Source organism: Plasmodium knowlesi (genome assembly GCF_000006355.2).
Source record: "Plasmodium knowlesi strain H genome assembly, chromosome: 7".
NCBI classification, from domain to species: Eukaryota; Apicomplexa; class Aconoidasida; order Haemosporida; family Plasmodiidae; genus Plasmodium; species Plasmodium knowlesi.
The window spans coordinates 587,346-605,550 of NC_011908.2; the positions used below are offsets into that span (position 1 = coordinate 587,346).

At 39.7% G+C, this 18,205-nt stretch overlaps 4 protein-coding genes across 4 annotated transcripts; 3 read left to right on the forward strand and 1 right to left on the reverse strand.

Moving 5' to 3' along the window:
- Positions 1-1,258: 1,258 nt before the first annotated feature.
- On the forward strand, positions 1,259-1,701 carry PKNH_0712500 (transcription elongation factor 1, putative; the record flags this gene model as incomplete). Its single annotated transcript, XM_002258381.1, has 2 exons — positions 1,259-1,371; positions 1,506-1,701. 2 exons carry the CDS (start codon positions 1,259-1,261, stop codon positions 1,699-1,701), a joined length of 309 nt encoding a protein of 102 aa, XP_002258417.1.
- A 2,504-nt stretch (positions 1,702-4,205) lies between these two features.
- Positions 4,206-5,639, forward strand: PKNH_0712600 (apicomplexan amino acid transporter ApiAT2, putative; the record flags this gene model as incomplete). Its single annotated transcript, XM_002258382.1, has 1 exon — positions 4,206-5,639. One exon carries the CDS (start codon positions 4,206-4,208, stop codon positions 5,637-5,639), a length of 1,434 nt encoding a protein of 477 aa, XP_002258418.1.
- A 3,759-nt stretch (positions 5,640-9,398) lies between these two features.
- PKNH_0712700 (uncharacterized protein) lies at positions 9,399-11,218 on the forward strand (the record flags this gene model as incomplete). The annotated part of the gene is made up of 2 exons (XM_002258383.2): positions 9,399-9,482; positions 10,553-11,218. The coding sequence occupies 2 exons, from the start codon at positions 9,399-9,401 to the stop codon at positions 11,216-11,218; spliced, it is 750 nt and encodes a 249-aa protein (XP_002258419.2).
- A 4,113-nt stretch (positions 11,219-15,331) lies between these two features.
- Positions 15,332-15,955, reverse strand: PKNH_0712800 (GINS complex subunit Psf3, putative; the record flags this gene model as incomplete). Its single annotated transcript, XM_002258384.1, has 1 exon — positions 15,332-15,955. The coding sequence occupies one exon, from the start codon at positions 15,953-15,955 to the stop codon at positions 15,332-15,334; it is 624 nt and encodes a 207-aa protein (XP_002258420.1).
- Positions 15,956-18,205: the final 2,250 nt, after the last annotated feature.

Genomic DNA, 18,205 nt, shown 5'->3' on the forward strand with positions numbered 1-18,205 from the left:
CGCACAACTTCAGGGTCAAAGATTGCTATTCTCCCACTGCGTTTTATCTGACAAGTTGCATATTTGGCTTGGGGTTAATGTCTAAAGTTTTTTTTTTTTTTTTTTTTTTTTTTTGCAATTTCTTTTCTTGCAGTTTTTTTCGTACTATCTTATCTTTGCTTGAGCCGCCTGGCCACTAGTGCCCATAAGGGGGGGGGGAGGGGCTTTCCCATCGTGGGATTAAAAATTATACATCCTGACTGAACGCGCGTCCTTATGTATACTTCGGGAAAAAACAAAATACACATTCGTGTGCATGCTATATGCTTAACGCATGCGGGGTGTGCCTTTGGGGCGATTTTTCCCGCGGATTTCCAGGCAAAAAATTGCGGTGATTTTTTGTTGATTTTTTGGTAATTTTTTTTTTGGCGTCCTTCATGATTTTTTTTTTTTTTTTTTTTTCTCTCCTTGCGAGAAATTATCCGCTGCTGAAATTTCCACGTTGTTGGTTTCGCTTTACCTCGCTTTTTCATTTTCCACTTTTTCAGATGCCTTTTTTTCGCTCCATTCCCCACACGCTCTTTCTGCAGGAGTGCTAAAAAAAAAAAAAAAAAAAAAAAAAAAAAGGAAAGAGTGTTTCTTCGCCTTCATTCTCCGCTCGCCACGTCACCGTTGCCTATTTTAACCATTTTTGAAGCTCTGTTAAAAATAGAGCAACAGCAGGATTTCCTACTCCTACTTGTTTAATCCGTGTGATGACACTTCAACCGTTGCTGCTCGAGTGAATCGAATGGCTAGAATTTTTCCCGCACTTTAAAATTATTTTATTCGTATACATTTTATGAATTTTTTTTTTTTTTTTTTTTTTTTAATTTTCCTTTAACCCGCCTTTTTCTCCAAGTTCACACTTTTCATTACATACCATATCCTATTTACCAATTCGCTTTTAAGGCGCGCAAGTGGAGCAGTCAAATCATCCCCTCCCCCGTCATCGCAGGGAAGCAGCTCCTAGGCCAGAAGGCTGAAAACGAGGACACGTTTGCCGTTGCATCCACTCAATTCGAGAAGCGGCGAAAGTTGGACCTACGCAACTATAGTTATGCCAAGTGGACATAGTGCATAAGCCACAGTCCTACTTTATGTGAGCATATCAACGAACGGGTAATTCAGAGATTTCCTCTTTTGAACTCTTCCCTTGACTATTCTAACCGTGTTCAGAGGTTACTTCCTCACACAGGGAAAGAGAACAAAAAAAAAAATAATTTAGTCCCAATGCAACATGGCGAGAAGTAAAGTGAAAAAAGTTAAACCGAGGAAAAAGAAGCCCATAAAATTGGATAAGCAATTCAACTGCCCCTTTTGCAGCTACAAGAAATCGGTCGACATTAAGCTGTAAGGATTGAGTGGAGGAAAAAACTCTCCTCTTCTTCTGTTCATCTTTCCCATAAGCGGATGTGATACGCCTTATGTTGTTTTTGCTTGCACTTTTGTTGATGATCCCCCCGTTTATCTGCTTTCCCTTATAGGCACAGATCCAAAGGTATCGGAGAACTGATTTGCCTTAAATGCGGAGTCAAGTACGCAAGCCAGATTACTAACCTAGATGAGTGCATTGACGTGTACAGCGAGTGGGTTGACAAATGTTTGGATGCAAACAAAAAAGGATGTAACGAACTTTTTTTTAATGATGAGTTGGGTGCCCTGAATAATTTGGAAGACTAGGGCACCACCAGCCCATTTTTGCACGATGACCGTGGGAGGAATGCCTTGGAGAACGTTCCATTTGGAAGCCAACCTGGCGAAAACACTCAATCCACTTCAGTAACCAGCGCATGCATATATGTTTTGTAAGACATATGTATATGCTCTGTATTCCCTCCTTTACCAATATATACTTACACGAATAGTACATGGACAGGAACAGAAGCCCATGGAAAATCATTCCCTCCCGCATCACCAGCACTTTTAACCGTTTAACATGTGTGAAATATTCCTATTCGATAAGTAGCGCAATGCATTTGTGAATGAATAAGCGCACATTGGCTGCACCTACAAATATATTTGTCACTTTGGCTGCCCAGGGGGATGAGAACCATCCTGTGCATTGAACACAGGAGAAGCAGTTACAGCGATGGCGGATTAGTACGTTGCACAGTTTATCCATGTACACGTTATTATATCCCCTTTGCCTCTTTAACTTCTTTTATGGAACCCCTTTTGTCATCTTTGCAAGGTGACCGCACAGAATATTATGGAGGGAAAAAAAGGGGGGAAAACGCAAATACCCGTCATTTGGGTCCCGCGTACATTCGTTTACATTTTTTTTTCTATTTTGCCACGCGGTAACCCTGTGTGAGGGACGAGTGGAGCTTCGCCCTTCCCGACGAACGGAGGGCACCTCATCTCCTTTTCCGACATGTACATATATATATATATATGCCCTTGCGTACATTTACCTGTGCGTATATGTACAAGTGTGTTCATGTGTGAGCGCTTATTGCTGCGAGAGCAAATTTTGTTTTTCCACAATTCGTGCTCTTTTTTTTTTTTTTTTTTTTTCAGTTCTGTTTATGAAGTTACGACTTTTCAACAACTCGATTGGTTCGACACGGGGTGGTGCGCTCGTAGGAAAGTCGTCCATGCAAGTTTGTATGCGCCCTCATGCGCAAGTTTATGAGCCATTTTTTTCATGCATATGACTTCATCTTGTGTGATCTTACCCTGCGATTCGGTTTGCAGCTCAGGTGTTCACCATACCGTGCTCATGTAGCATGCAAGAAATAAGTGGCGGTATTTCCTGTACAGGAATTTTTATTTTCGACCACACCCATTTGTGCAACTGCATGTTCGCCGGTAAAACTGGCGACAAAAGGGGAGGAAAGAAGGGGAAAAAAAAAAAAAAAGCACATCAGAATGCACACGGGGGAAAAGGAGCCATGCCACCAAAACGGCGAACTTCACCAGCCTATGTATGCAAATCGAGGAGAGCTCTTCGAATGGGAACTGGCCTAATGTCCAAGGCAAGCTAAAGAATCAGCATACACTTAAAAATGGACGGAACATGTTATACCAGCTATATCACAATGCGAAGGCTTCTTCTGTCGCCTATTTTTTGTCTCCAGATTGCTCACTTTTAGTTTTCTCACAGGGGCACACAAATGGTGACAAGCTAAAGCTATCACTTTTAAAACGTGAAAAATAAAATGAAATAAGGCAAATAAAAAAAAAACACAAAAAAAAATTTAAAAAAAAAAAAAAAAAAAAAAAAAAAACTTCAAAAGCATGCAAAAGGAATGTGGCACAATATTTTTAACCAAATGGAGAGCCTCGTAGAGTGAATGAATCGAAATGTGGCATGGAGCATATGACATAAAGGGATCTGACATGGAGTATATGGCATGGTGTATAAAAATATGGCACCTTCCGATGTGGCTCTGGAAGAACTTGCATGTAACGTGCACAGGGCAAGAGAGGCAAGTGTTACAGGTAGGAAATGTGGTGGAAGAAAATCTGTACATATACGACGTTATAACTGGTAAAGTTACCGACACCTGTATGAGAAGAATTCCCCGCAACTTTGTTGCATTCATTTTGGATCTTTCCCCTTGATATTCTTTAAAAGCGCCATCAGTTTTTTTTTTTTTTTTTTTTTTTTTTATTTATTTTTATTTTCATTTTATTTTGTTCTTCCGCATTTTGCACTTTTCCTTTTGTTTCGTTTTGTTTTATTTTATTTATTTTTTCTTCTTTTTGCTTTTCCCCCCCCAGTTCTTCTGTTTACTTTGGCTTCGTTAATTTTTCGCACAGCTTTCTTATAATATTTTTCTGTTTTTTTTTTTTTTTTTTTTTACAATTGCCTGTGGAACATTGTATAAAAATGTTATTTTAAGGCGTAACATTTTTTTGTAACAGTTGAAGTGACCCTTTTGGGACTGTTTCTCCATTTTTTTTTTTTTTTTTTTCCCCACTGCTTTTGGAAGTATAGCCAAATCAGCGGCGTAGGAGAACAACGTACAGGTGGAGAGAAGCCGGGAGATCCGCGCGTAAACCGATTCAACGTGACACACGTTTTAACAGAACAGGATATACCACGGGGAGGTACCTACAGGGGGTCGGTAGCTGCGAGTGGATAGGAGGCTTCGCGCACGTGCGGTGGACAAAAATAAGCAGGAAGCTGAGTGCGCCGCTTAACACACACCAATTAACTCGCTATACCGCCCAGGAAGATGAAGGAAGACATATCTCAACTCAAGTACGAGCAGGGCATGGGGAAGGACCTGAGGGTGAACAGATGGGTGGCCTTGGGGTTGTACTCCATAGTGGCGGCAGTAGGAACCTTCGTGCATGCAGGATTTAGTGGCTGGCAACCAATCATATACAAGTCAGGGGCCTTCAGCGAATTATGTGGACCAACGGATGATATGCGAGAATTTAAAGTTGATGCAAATACGTCGTATATGACATGTGGGAATCGAGACGTAGCTGTGAATAATTTATTTACCTTGGCCTTCTTTGTTCATTTTTTCCTGTCGTCAGTAAGTGGGTATGTATTAGATACCTTTGGAGAGAAGGTCTGTTTTCTAAGTGGACAAATAATTCTAGCAACAGGATTTCTATCGCTAGCAGTGTTTAAGTTTTCCTACGTATGGTATTTGTTCTTTTTAATGCTGGGTATTTCAGCCGACTTGTCCTTCATTCCCTTGTTAAAGATATCAAAATATTTTCCTGGACAGGAATCCCTAATTTTCGGAATCCTTGGATCAGCAAGATCTACGGGGTTCGCCATTGGGTTACTCTTAAAATACGCCTTTTTCTATACGTTCAATTTTAAGGATAACGAGTTTTATATTTTGTGCCTATTTTACCTGTGTGTATGTAGTTTGTATTCATTTATTGTGGGTATCTTCATCGTACCTAGTAAGAAGAGCGCGCAGTCAGAACTAAACAGTGAAGGAGCAACGGGATCATCAAATCCAGAGAAAAAAAGAAGCATAAGCATTATGAACGAAATGGACAGAATGGAAACTGCAGATAAGAAATCATTCGATAATTATGAGACTTATAAATTCTCAGATAGAATAAAATCTTTATGGAAGCATCCGCAGAAGTGGGAATATTTAATCACCGTATTTATATGCAGTTCGAGTATGATTCGATTTGATTTTTTTATAAAATCCAATAGATCCATTCTTATATGGAACGATAATGATCTCACGACAATATTTTCTCTCTCCACTATTCTATCCTTTATCCCAACCCCATTCTTTGGCTACCTGGCTGGAAAGTTTGGTTCTATATACAGTATATTAACAAACAACATATTTATATTTCTCACTTATATCTTGATCCTATTTGATGGGTACTTTTTCAAAATGATGTCCATCATTTTGTTTTTCTTTTACATATCATTCGTTTTCTCCTGTTTCTATTGCTATGTGGATGAGAAGTATTCGAAGAAGCATTTCGGTAAGCTGTGTGGAATTATGTTTGCAGTTAGTGCAATGTGCTTAATTATAAATTTTTACCTCACCTACTTGACTGATGTGGTATATATGTACCTGGGTGATAAGAAGCACTTGCCCGTGACTTATGGATTGAACGCCCTCGGGGTGGTAACCCTGCTTTCTTGCGTGTACTTAAAAATTACGGAGAAGAAGTGAAGGCGTTTACCCATTAAAGCGGGGATATGATCAAGAGTAGGGGGAAGAAGTGGAAGAGCAGTAACAATAATAGGCACAGCAACAGAAGGAACAGATGGTGAAGATTTGCTGTCTGAAAAATTACCCCTTTTTTTTCTCTCTCTTTTTTTTTGCGAGAGCGGACCAATTGTATAATCAGCATATATTTCTGTACTCATCTAAGCATTTGTGAGTATGTCCGATCGACATTGCCTTTTTTTTTTTTTTTTTTTTTTTCCCACCTAAAAGTTTGCTATGTATACGTACGGGGTGTGCACTTATTTATGCGCCTGTGTGTGGCATTTAGCCCAACTGATTAGTTTCCACATTTTTTAATTAATCCTACTCGCTTCAATTTCTGTTGCCTTTTATGTGCGCTAACTGCACATCCTCTAATTCGCGAATGATTCCTTTTTTTTTTTTTTTTTTATAATATACAGAGAACATGCGTATGTACGTGTGTGCGAATGGCATTCTCCTTGAGTGATTTTATACTGTGATCGTAGTTTGTGTGCTAGAAGCCCTAAGTCAGGCTTTTGTGTTCGCCTCTTTCTCACCTTTTCACTTTTGTCAATTTGCATTTTCCGCGCATGAATATTTTTCCATGCCGAGGTGTACAGTTATTAGCACCTGTTGTCGATTTTTGTGAATCATCGTGTTCGGGGTATGTCCCAGTTGATACGGATTTATGCCAAGGCAGCCTACTTTTCCCTTCACGCGCCCTTACAGTAAATTGTGCGTTGTGCGGACAGTAATTTTTAGTGACCGGGCACCATTTTGCTCCCTCCCCATAAACATTTACCTTTTTTATCATCTGTAAAATGGGTATCCTCATGAGTTACGCTGTTTAATTTGGAACAACTGTTTTTTTTTTTACATTATTTTTTTTTCTATTTTTTCCTTTTATCATTTTTGGTGCATGGGAGAAAAAATCTCCGAAGGAACTGATTTGACCTTCATCCGCACGGCACATAGTAGTATTTAGATTTATTCCTTCTTCGAATGCTTGTCTTCCATTCTTTGAATCATCCTGCCGGGGAGGGGGAGGTGGTGTACCTCTTGCTATAATGGCACATGTTTCAATCGTGTGTTACAAATATTCATATTGAAAGGAGATAAAAATAAATAATAAGCAATTGCATAATTTTGAATGAGAGGGGAAGGAAGGTAATGAATTTAGGTCGAATATCATTATTTCTAAATTTTATATGAGCACTTGCAGAAGCAATCATAAGGAGCCAAAAGAATTATTAAATTTAATTGCTATATTTGTAATTTTTGTATACCTATTTTTCGCGCCATTACACATAATGATTGCGTCGAATATGATGTAATAAAGGATCCGCATACGGCGGTTATATCAAGTAGGTTTCAGCAATGAATGGTGATCCATGAATATGTGCAAATGGTTTATTATACACACATAGGCATTTTCTCTTGGAGAAATATTCCTTCTTTCCTCTCACAAGCAAGTTGTTCCCTTCTCCTTCAAACTTTTCATTCATATGCCCATACAACCTTCTTAATTCTTATACCCTCACCACCTTTTCATACGTACATCCATGCAACATAACTCTAACAACTGGGTACCAACATTACTTTTAACCCGGAACCTACTTTCACCATAACCCTAAACCCATGAACCCTAAACCCATGAACCCTAAACCCATGAACCCTAAACCCATGAACCCTAAACCCATGAACCCTAAATCCATGAACCCTAAACCCATAAACCCTAAACACATCAACCCTAAACCAATGAACCCTAAAACCATGAACCCATGAACCCATGAACCCATGAACCCATAAACCATGAACCCTAAACCCATGAATCCTAAACCCATGAACCCTGAACCCTAAACCCTGAACCCTAAACCCTGAACCCTAAACCCTAAACCCTAAACCCTGAACCCTGAACCCTAAACCTTGAACCCTAAAACCAAAAAAACCCTGAACCCTAAACCCTGAACCCTAAACCCTGAAACCATAAACCCTAAACCCTAAACCTTGAACTCTAAGACCGTGATAACTAAACCCTGAACTATAAAACCCTAAGCCCTCAAACCATAAAACCTGAACCCTAAACCCTGAACCCTAAACCCTGAACCCTGAACCCTGAACCCTAAACCCTGAACCCTGAACCCTGAACCCTAAACCCTGAACCCTGAACCCTGAACCCTAAACCCTGAACCCTAAACACTAAAAACGTGAACCCTAAATTCTAAACCGTAAACCGATCTAGTTTAACCGAAACATTTCCTTCTCTTTCCTTCCCATTTCTTTTTCTTCCATTATTTTCATTCCTTTTTTCTTCCTTCCTCTTTTTTTCTTTTGTTTCTTTCATTATTTTTATTCTTTTCTTCTCTTTACTTTTCTTCTCTTCTTTTTCTTTCTACAGTTTTTTCTTTACTCTCCTTCTCTTTTCCTTCTCTTTCCTTCTCTTTTCCTTCTCTTTTCCTTCTCTTTCCTTCTCCTTTTCTTTTCTTTCCTTTTCCTTCTCTTTTCCTTCTCTTTTTCTGTTCTCCTCTTTTTCTTTCCTTCTCTTTTTTTTTCTCCTCTTTTTCTTTCCTTTTCTTTTTATTCCATTTACTTTTCATTCCTTCTCTTTTATTCCTTTCCTTTTCATTCCTTCTCTTTTATTCCTTTCCTTTTCTTTTCTTTTCTTTTATTCCTTTCCTTTTCTTTTCTTTTCTTTTATTCCTTTCCTTTTCTTTTCTTTTCTTTTTGTTCCTTCTTCTTTTTCTTTTTTAAATAAACCTTTTTTTTTTTTTTTTCTTCTTCTAGACTCTTTTTCTCCGTTTTTTTTTCCCATTCTTTCTATACATGTTTGTCGATGGGGAATGAATCTATACATATATAGGGCTTTCTATTTTTTTTTACTTAACTTTTATTAATTATTTATCACATTGTATTAGATCGAACACTTCTATGGGAGGGGAGGGGAGTTGTGGATAGTGGTCATTATAATAATATATATAATCAGTTCTACATGTTAATATATGTTACCACCGAATTCTGGTGCACTGCACAAAGATCCTAGACTATTAGTTCTATAATTAAGGAATTTTGTGTATGGTCCATATACGGAGCATTGAATTATCATCTTTGGTAACTTTTTGTTCTTTTTTTTGTGCTAGAAATTCAAATTAATATACTACTTGTGTATATATATATATATATTTATTTATTTATATAGTTTTATTATTAAAAAAGATTTAATTTGTTCTTATTACAATAATGAATGTAAGATATATGTATTTCAGGACTTTGTGCCACTTGTTTGGAAAATATTAATTATTCTATTTAATTTGTAAGAAGAATACTGTTCTGTAAAACTAATTTTTTTCACAAATTCTATATTATTTGTATTATTCATAAATTATATATTCGAACAATTTTCTTTGATTCATAGTGTACATATACGAAATTAAGGCAGAATCTGTGAAATGTAAACGCAGACGATTCTATTAGGATTCCTTATTATTATTATGGGGAAAAATATTTATATACTATATGCATATAATAAATGAAGAAGAACACATATGGGTCACTCCGAATTTAGCCATACCAAATATACAGTATACAGAAGCAAATCAAAATTACAGCCCCATTGATATAACAACGTCGACACCACAAACAAGTTGACAACGACAACAACAACCAACACAGTACAAAAGCAAAACAAACTAAAATATACAGTATATAAAAGCAAAACAAACCAAATATACAGTACAAAAAAAAATGGCACCTATTTCTTTTATAAAAATATCTACATTAATCTTTGCATACCTATTCTTATGGTATCAAACCAATGATCAACACCAGGTATGAATAACAGAAAAAATTTTTTTTTGTAATATTTTTTACAACTATAGGAGGAAATAAATATGTAGGGGGCGAAAATCCTACATGTATATTACTTTTTTCCCGCACACCAAATTATTATTCATATTTATTATTCATGTTTAAGGAAAAAAAGGGAGGGGAGGTTTCAGGGTTCAGGGTTCAGGGTTCATGGTTCACCGTTCAGGGTTTAGGGTTTAGGGTTAAGGGTTTAGGGTTAAGGGTTCAAGGTTAAGGGTTCAGGGTACAGGGTTTAGGGTTCAGGGTTCAGGGTACAGGGTTTAGGGTTTTAAGGTTCAGGTTTTAGGGTTAAGGGTTCATGGTTCCGGGTTTATGTTTTAGGGTTTAGGGTTCAGGGTTCCGGGTTTTTGGGTTCAGGGTTTAGGGTTTAGTGTTTAGGGTTCAGGGTTTAGGGTTCATGGGTTTAGCGTTTAGGGTTCAGGTTTTATGCTTTGAGGGTTTATGGTTTAGGGTTTAGGGGTTTAGGGTTCAGGGTATAAGGTATAGGGTATAGGGTTCATTGTACAGGAGTCAGATTCAGCGTTCAGGGTTTAGGGTTTAGGGTTTCAGGGTTCAGTGTATAGGAGTAAGATTCTGGGTTCCGGGTTTAGGGTTGCTGATTCAGGAGTAAAGGTTTTAGGGGTGTTAGAATAAGGTTTTAACGGTGTCAGATTAAGGTGTTAAGGGTGTTAGATTAAGGTGTTAGGGGTGTTGGATTAAGTTGTTAGGGATGTTAGATTAAGGTGTTAGGGGTGTTAGATTAAGGTGTTAGGGGTGTTAGATTATGGTGTTAGGGGTGTTAGATTATGGTGTTAGGGGTGTTAGATTAAGGTGTTAGGGGTGTTAGATTACGGTGTTAGGGGTGTTTGATTAAGGTTTTAGGGGTGTTGAAAGTCAGATTCAGAGTGCAGCTTTAGCTTCTTTGAAGGGGGGGAGAAGGAAAGAAGGGGGATGGGGGGAAGGTTTTCCTTCCCCCCTTTTCCCTTAGACCATTCCTTATATATGCATATTTTCTATATATATGTATATATGTATATTTTTGTTTTGTTTAGGTGAGTGCATTAAGCACATTAGATGATGATGATAGCATTTCCATGGACAACTCCGATGATTTATCTTCATCAGAAGAAGATATAAATTTTGACCATGATAGTTTGTGTAGTGTGCAAGCAAGGCAAAGTGATGAATTTCCCCATGAGAGTTATGAGGACTATCGTCCTCCCCACTTAGGAGGGGAGGACGATAGTCACCTTTCTGACGATACATTGACCTCATTAGGAGAAGTAGGTTCCGCCCATTCGGCAGAGAAGAACACCCCAAAGGAAGCAAAAAATGTAAAGGATAAATTTCGAAGAATTTGTAAAAAAATCTTTTGTCGTCGTGCCCGGAAACATAGATGTATACTATCATTAATATTGGGCATTTGGATCTTGGGTATTTTCTTTATTCCGGGGGTATCCGAGCTACCCGGGGTATCCACGGGCCTTTCACGGGGTATAGTTATAGGACTCGGAGTTGCCGGAGCAGTTATAGTCGTAGGTCTCCTTATATTAGTAGTTTACCTTGAAATCCTATATTGTAGAGCACGCGATAAATATTTCGAAAAAAAAGAAAACAACAATATTCCAAAATATTCGAAAAAAAAAAAAAAAGAACAGAATAATAAAATCAAAAATAAGTTAACATTTTTTTTTAAAAGTACATTGAAGAAAATCTAACATTCTTTTTAAAACTACAATCAAACAATCAAACAATCAAACAATATAACATTTTTTAAAGTCATCATTTTCGTTGTGTTGGTTGTTTGTTCGTTGTGTCAGTTTAGTATGTAGTATCCCGTTTCCGTGCCATCCAGTCTCCACCATCCAGTCTCCACCATCCAGTCTCCACCATCCAGTCTCCACCATCCAGTCTCCACCATCCAGTCTCCACCATCCAGTCTCCACCATCCAGTCTCCACCATCCAGTCTCCACCATCCAGTCTCCACCATCCAGTCTCCACCATCCAGTCTCCACCATCCAGTCTCCACCATCCAGTCTCCACCATCCAGTCTCCACCATCCAGTCTCCACCATCCAGTCTCCACCATCCAGTCTCCACCATCCAGTCTCCACCATCCAGTCTCCACCATCCAGTCTCCACCATCCAGTCTCCACCATCCAGTCTCCACCATCCAGTCTCCACCATCCAGTCTCCACCATCCAGTCTCCACCATCCAGTCTCCACCATCCAGTCTCCACCATCCAGTCTCCACCATCCAGTCTCCACCATCCAGTCTCCACCATCCGGTTATTACCATCCGGTTATTACCATCCGGTTCATTCCATCCGGCTCATACCATCCGGATCATACCATCCGGTTTCTACCATCCGATTTCTACCATCCGGTTACTACCATCCGGTTATTACCATCCGGTTATTACCATCCGGTTCATACCATCCGGTGTCTACCATCCGGTTACTACCATCCAGTTCCTACCATCCGGTTACTACCATCCAGTTCATAACATCCGGTTCATACCATCCACTTCCCACTATCCGCTTAATACCATCCGGTTCATACCATCCGGTTCATACCATCCAGTTCATACTATCCGGTTTCCCTACAATCCGGTTCATACCATCCGGATCATACCATCCGGATCATAACATCCGGATCATACCATCCGGTTCATACCATCCAGTTCATACCATCCAGTTCCTACCATCCGGTTCATACCATCCGGTACCCACCATTCGGTTCATACCATCCGGTGCCCACCATCCGGTTACTACCATACGGTTATTACCATCCGGTATATACCATCCGGTTCATACTATCCGGTTCATACCATCCAGTTCATACTGTCCGGTTCATACCATCCGTTTACTGTGTAGTATCCGGTTTTTCGTCTTCGAGGAGTTTTACCTACCCCTCCGGGGAGGGATGCTGGGATGCGTCCCTGCCATCCGGTTCATACCATCGGGTTACTACCATCCGGTTCCTACCATCCAGTTCCTACCATCCGGTTCATGCCATTCAGTTCATACCATCCAGTTCCTACCATCCGGTTCCTACCATCCAGTTACTACCAACAGGTTCATACCATCCGGTTCATACCATCCGGTTCATACCATCCAGTCTCTACCATCCAGTCCCCACCATCCAGTCCCCACCATCCAGTCCCCACCATCCAGTCCCCACCATCCAGTCCCCACCATCCAGTCCCCACCATCCAGTCCCCACCATCCAGTCCCCACCATCCAGTCCCCACCATCCAGTCCCCACCATCCAGTCCCCACCATCCAGTCCCCACCATCCAGTCCCCACCATCCAGTCCCCACCATCCAGTCCCCACCATCCAGTCCCCACCATCCAGTCCCCACCATCCAGTCCCCACCATCCAGTCCCCACCATCCAGTCCCCACCATCCAGTCCCCACCATCCAGTCCCCACCATCCAGTCCCCACCATCCAGTCCCCACCATCCAGTCCCCACCATCCAGTCCCCACCATCCAGTCCCCACCATCCGGTTTCTACCATCCGGTTCCTACCATCCAGTCTCCACCATCCAGTTCCCACCATCCGGTCGCAACCATCCAGTCTCCACCATCCAGTCTCCACCATCCAGTCTCCACCATCCAGTCTCCACCATCCAGTCTCCACCATCCAGTCTCTACCATCCAGTCTCCACCATCCAGTCTCCACCATCCAGTCTCCACCATCCACTTCCCACCATCCACTTCCCACCATCCACTTCCCACCATCCACTTCCCACCATCCACTTCCCACCATCCGGTTCCTACCATCCGGTTCCTACGATCCGGTTCATACCATCCTGTTCCTACCATCCTGCTCCTACCATCCGGTTCATACCGTCCGGTTCATACCATCAGGTTCATATCATCCGCTTCCTACCATACAGTTGCCACCATCAGGTTAGCGTCCAGTATCCGGTCTCTGTCCGCGAGGGGTCTTTCCCTTCCCCCTTCCTCAACTAAAGCTAACCCTGGAACCTTAATCTTGAACCCTGGAACCTTAATCTTGAACCCTGGAACCTTAATCTTGAACCCTGGAACCTTATTCTTATACCCTAAAACCTTACTCCAATAACCCTAAAACCTTACTCCTAAACCCTGGAACCTTCCCTTTTTTCCTTTTTTTTCCTATTCTTTCTATCTTGGCAAAAAAAAAAAAAAATTCCCCCTAAGGAACTAAATTCCAGGCCATACTTTTCTTCCAACACCCTGAAAACTTAAGCCTAAAAATGCGAAATCTTACACATACACACCGTAAAAATATTAAATCCCGCAACCTAAATACGAAATCTTACACATGTACACCGTAAAATATTATAAATCCCGCAACCTAAATACGAAATCCTATACATACACCGTAAAATATTAAATCCCACAACCTGAAGTGCAAAATCTTCCACATATTCACCGCAAAATATTAAATCGCGCAACCTAAATATGAAATCTTACACATATACACCGTAAAATATTATAAATCCCGCAACCTAAATACGAAATCTTACACATGTACACCGTAAAATATTATAAATCCCGCAACATAAATGCGACATCATAAACCTTCTGTTTTTTCTTTTTTTTTCTTTTTTTTCTTTTTTTCCCCTTCTTTTTCTTACCTATTATGTCCTGGGATAGTGTATTTATTTTCGGTGTTAGGAGTTCAGCGCTCGCAGTACCACTCCCATTCTGTATTGCTGACTGAATAGCTGTTTTCAGTTTGTCTTGTGAAATCGTGCAGTCGTCATTTACTAATACGTCGGATATGGATGGTGTACCACCACCACTTTGAGCGTTGTTATCGACATTCATGAGTTTCGTCATGCTTTCTTTATTCTCATTTAACTCTTTCTTTTCTTTCTTTTATTATTATTTTTTTTTAATATTTCTCTTGTCCATGTATATATATATAACTGTATAAGGGAAAAGATACTCCCAAAGGGATGCAAAAAAAGAAAAAAAAAAAAAAAGAAAGAAAGAATCCATAGGACAGATCTGTGGACAAGAGTCGGCATAAAGCATAATAAGACAAGTATCCATCTGACCAGTGTATAGAGCCCTCTCAATGCGATTTGCAGTATAAAGGGAAAGAAGACACCTATCACGAACTCCAAAAACATAGGACGTGATAATTCCCCTCCACACCGCACACGAGATATTCCATACTTCCTCTTATGTAACACTGCCAGATGGACAACTCTTTCTTCGTCTTCCCTTTAAAAGGCAATAAACGTATGTCTGAAATAATTCGCTTTTAATTATTTAACCTCATTTTGTATTTCCCATGTACGTACAACTGGAAAAAATCGCAAAAAAGGGGTCCAGCCCCGTCACGCCAGACTATTGTCCGCAAGGGCACTATTCCATAAAGTTAACTATGCATATACATAATTAACATTTTAAAGATCCATATTGCTTTACTGTTTTTTTTTCGAGTTTTCCCTAAAACATAACGAAAAAAAAAAAAAAAAAATTCTTCTCAAATAAAGTAGGTACCTTGCATTAACAAATGATCAAAATATAATTTAAAAAAAAAAAAAAAAAAAAAAAAAAAAAAAAAAAAATTACCTAAATAGCTAGCTAACCGACGTTAACAGTTAAAAGATAAAACATGAAAAGAAAAACGTACACCTGCTTGGAGCATCTCCCATATAAATCACAAAAAGAAGTAACGCTAAGAGCGCATAAGCAGGTAAGCGCAGAACGCTTACAATGTAAGGATGAATTCATCTTTGTGAAAAAAATTACAAGGAAAAAATGAGGCGTCCAAAGTTGGAACAGAGGCTCCAGTCTCTATTTGACATCCTCCCCCTACCTGCATCATTTGTCCATTTCGTAAAAATTAAAGAAAGTAGTTTCCTTATTCATGGACTCCCTTTCTTTTGAGGTTCCCTCAAGGAAGTATTTGTAAATTTTTTTCTCCCTGTTTGTGAGTCCCTCCAGGAAGTACGAATTTAATTTCGTCCTGTTGTTTATTAAAAAATGTATCCTCGTTTTTTCTGCTTTCCTCAAAATATCATAAAAATTGGCGGATGGCCACTCACTGACTGGCAATAAATCACACAACTCGTATGCGGTTTCGAAATAAAACTGGTTGAACAATCCAATTGTAACAGACACAGGATCAAACTTGAGTGTTTCGATGATGTCATAGTAGGAAGGAAACTTTATCTTTAAAACATTTCTTTTGTATAATTTTACTGCAAAAAATAGAGTTAACCGAATTTCATCATCTGCACTTAACTTGTCTTCCCTTAATCCATTTTTATATTCCAAATATGCTTCATTGCTCAGCAGGGATAGTCCATATATGTCAACCAAGGGCACACAAGGAACTTCAACCAAGTCGATAAAACTGAATGGAGTGTTGATGTCTTTTACTATTTCTTCAAACTCTATGAAATTGCTATTTAGTTTTATATTTTTTTCGATTTCTTCATTCATTTTTATGGAATGTGTCTAGTGAGCACATGCATGGGGGAAGGGACGGGAGCTTCCAAGGTGCGTATGACGGGAAGAAAGTTGCATATTCAGATGGCTGTTCAGGTGAACTGTCAAACGGGCTGGTGCACTTGTGTGTATCGCTTCTCATTCGATGGGACACATAACATTTCTGTTCACTTGAAATCATGGTGCAGCGTTGCGAACGTTTTTCTTTTTTTCTTTTTTTTTCTTTCGTATTATGCTAATTTTGTGCGGAAAAAAATAGATTCCTTCCTTGCAGATAGGTAGATCCGTTGGTCCATTTGCTAATCTGTATTTACGCTACTTGTTTGTCCTTCAAATGGTATCAACTTCTTCACACATTAACGCTTGCCTGATTGTGCGCCTAACTTTTTGTGCGTCACGATTTCAAGGTAGTCGAGACCGGCTGAAGGGGGGAGATGCACAAACTGCTTTCCACAAACACAGAGAAAGGGTAGCACGAGACGGGAGCCCATGCTATATAGGATAGAACGCATATGCCCCTAGTTTCACCTCGCGCGCCCAGCATTTAGATACATTCTTAGCCAAAGTCCGCATAGCGAAGAAATCGCCACCTTTACACGACTGTGTGGGGTGTACGAACGTGGTTCCTATCAGCAGGACCATGCACATAGATCCACATGCATATGTTCATGTGTACATTCATGCGTGTGCGTTGTGTGTATGAATGTACATACTCCAGCGAGCTATACCACTATGACGTAGTTATGGGATCGTCTCCCAACGTTGCACTTGCGAATTGCGTGGGGGGGTAGCATAAAAAGGGGGAAAGAAGTATCGCTGCGTGCTGATCGCTAATCCTTTTTTACTTGCGCCACTTCTCATACCCAAAGAGTCACTCCCCCCTCTTTTTATGCTATATCTGCGCGTATTACGCGTGGGGATCATCCGCTCGGACGGAAACGCGATTGGTATAACGGGAATAAAGGCATAAGCACAAGGATGTACATGTTCGTACGCTTCTTTCCGCTTGTGTAAACGCACTTATCAGCTAAAAGGAAAGCGCCCGAATGTGCATACATACATACATGTGTAAATCTGTGCATACGCGCATGCACCAGGATATTCCGAGGGCCTCCCAGCCATGAGGAAGGGAATTGTAAAATCTCAGATTTCTTTGCAAAATGGATGGAGCACTTGACGTGGGGCACTGAGCAACCTTGCCATGTGCATTTTCCCGAACCGGATAGCCTGTCAGATTGAAGCAGGAGGCATGAAATGAGAGAAAAAAAAAAAAAAAAAAAAAAAAAAAGGGAAAAAAAAAGGAAAAAAAAAGGAAAAAAAGGAAAAAAAAAAAAAAAAAAAAAAAAAAAGGGAAAAGAAAAGGAATAAAAAAGGAAAAAAAAGGAAGAAAAAGAAAAAAAAAGAAAAGAAAAAGAACACAATTGGGCAATTATCACCAAAGTGCAAACATCCATCTGAATACGTTTTTTCACCTCTTGGCAGTCGTATGGGTCTTGGAGTAAATTCGTGTTCAACGCATAATCGTGCCGCTACCGAGTGTCATGTGCGTATGCCCCCCAACAAAAGGGTTGACCATCGCACCCCTAAGTAACATGTGCACTTACATGTGTTAACCTGGGTTAACCTGTATTCATGGAACATTCGAAGGTGTTCATGCCTTTGGGAGCACGCCTTCCCTCTAGGAAGAATCGACGAGCACGTGGTTTCACAGGTTCCCCTAACAGAGAAAAGAAGTATTCAACATCCAGCGGTGAACAATTGTCTTTTTTTTTTTTTCCACCTTTCCCCCTTGGCTGCATTTCGTGGCACCTCTTCCTCCGTATATTGTCATTTTTTTTTTTAACTAAGTACACCAACAAAGATATGGATTTTTCCAAATAAAAAAAAGAAAAAAAAAAGAAAAAAAAAAGAAAAAAAAAAAAAAAAAAAAAAGGGCAAATTGTTTTCACAAAAATATGCGTCACACTTAAAGGAGCATAACGCATACGTTCCTCATGTATAATTTTTTTTTCTTTTCTTTTCCACTTGGTTCCCGCGGTCATTTTTTTCTTTTACACTTCCCACTTTGTCAACGAAATTAACGTGCACTTGGGCGACAAACAATAGTACTCGAGAAAAATCTACATCAATTTTTATTTCGAGAAAATTTCATAAATGTGAAGAAATTTTCATCCTAGTGCGAAAAAAAAAAAAGAAGAAGAAGCCATATATTATATAGAGGCAACTTTGCGACTTCGATTTGTA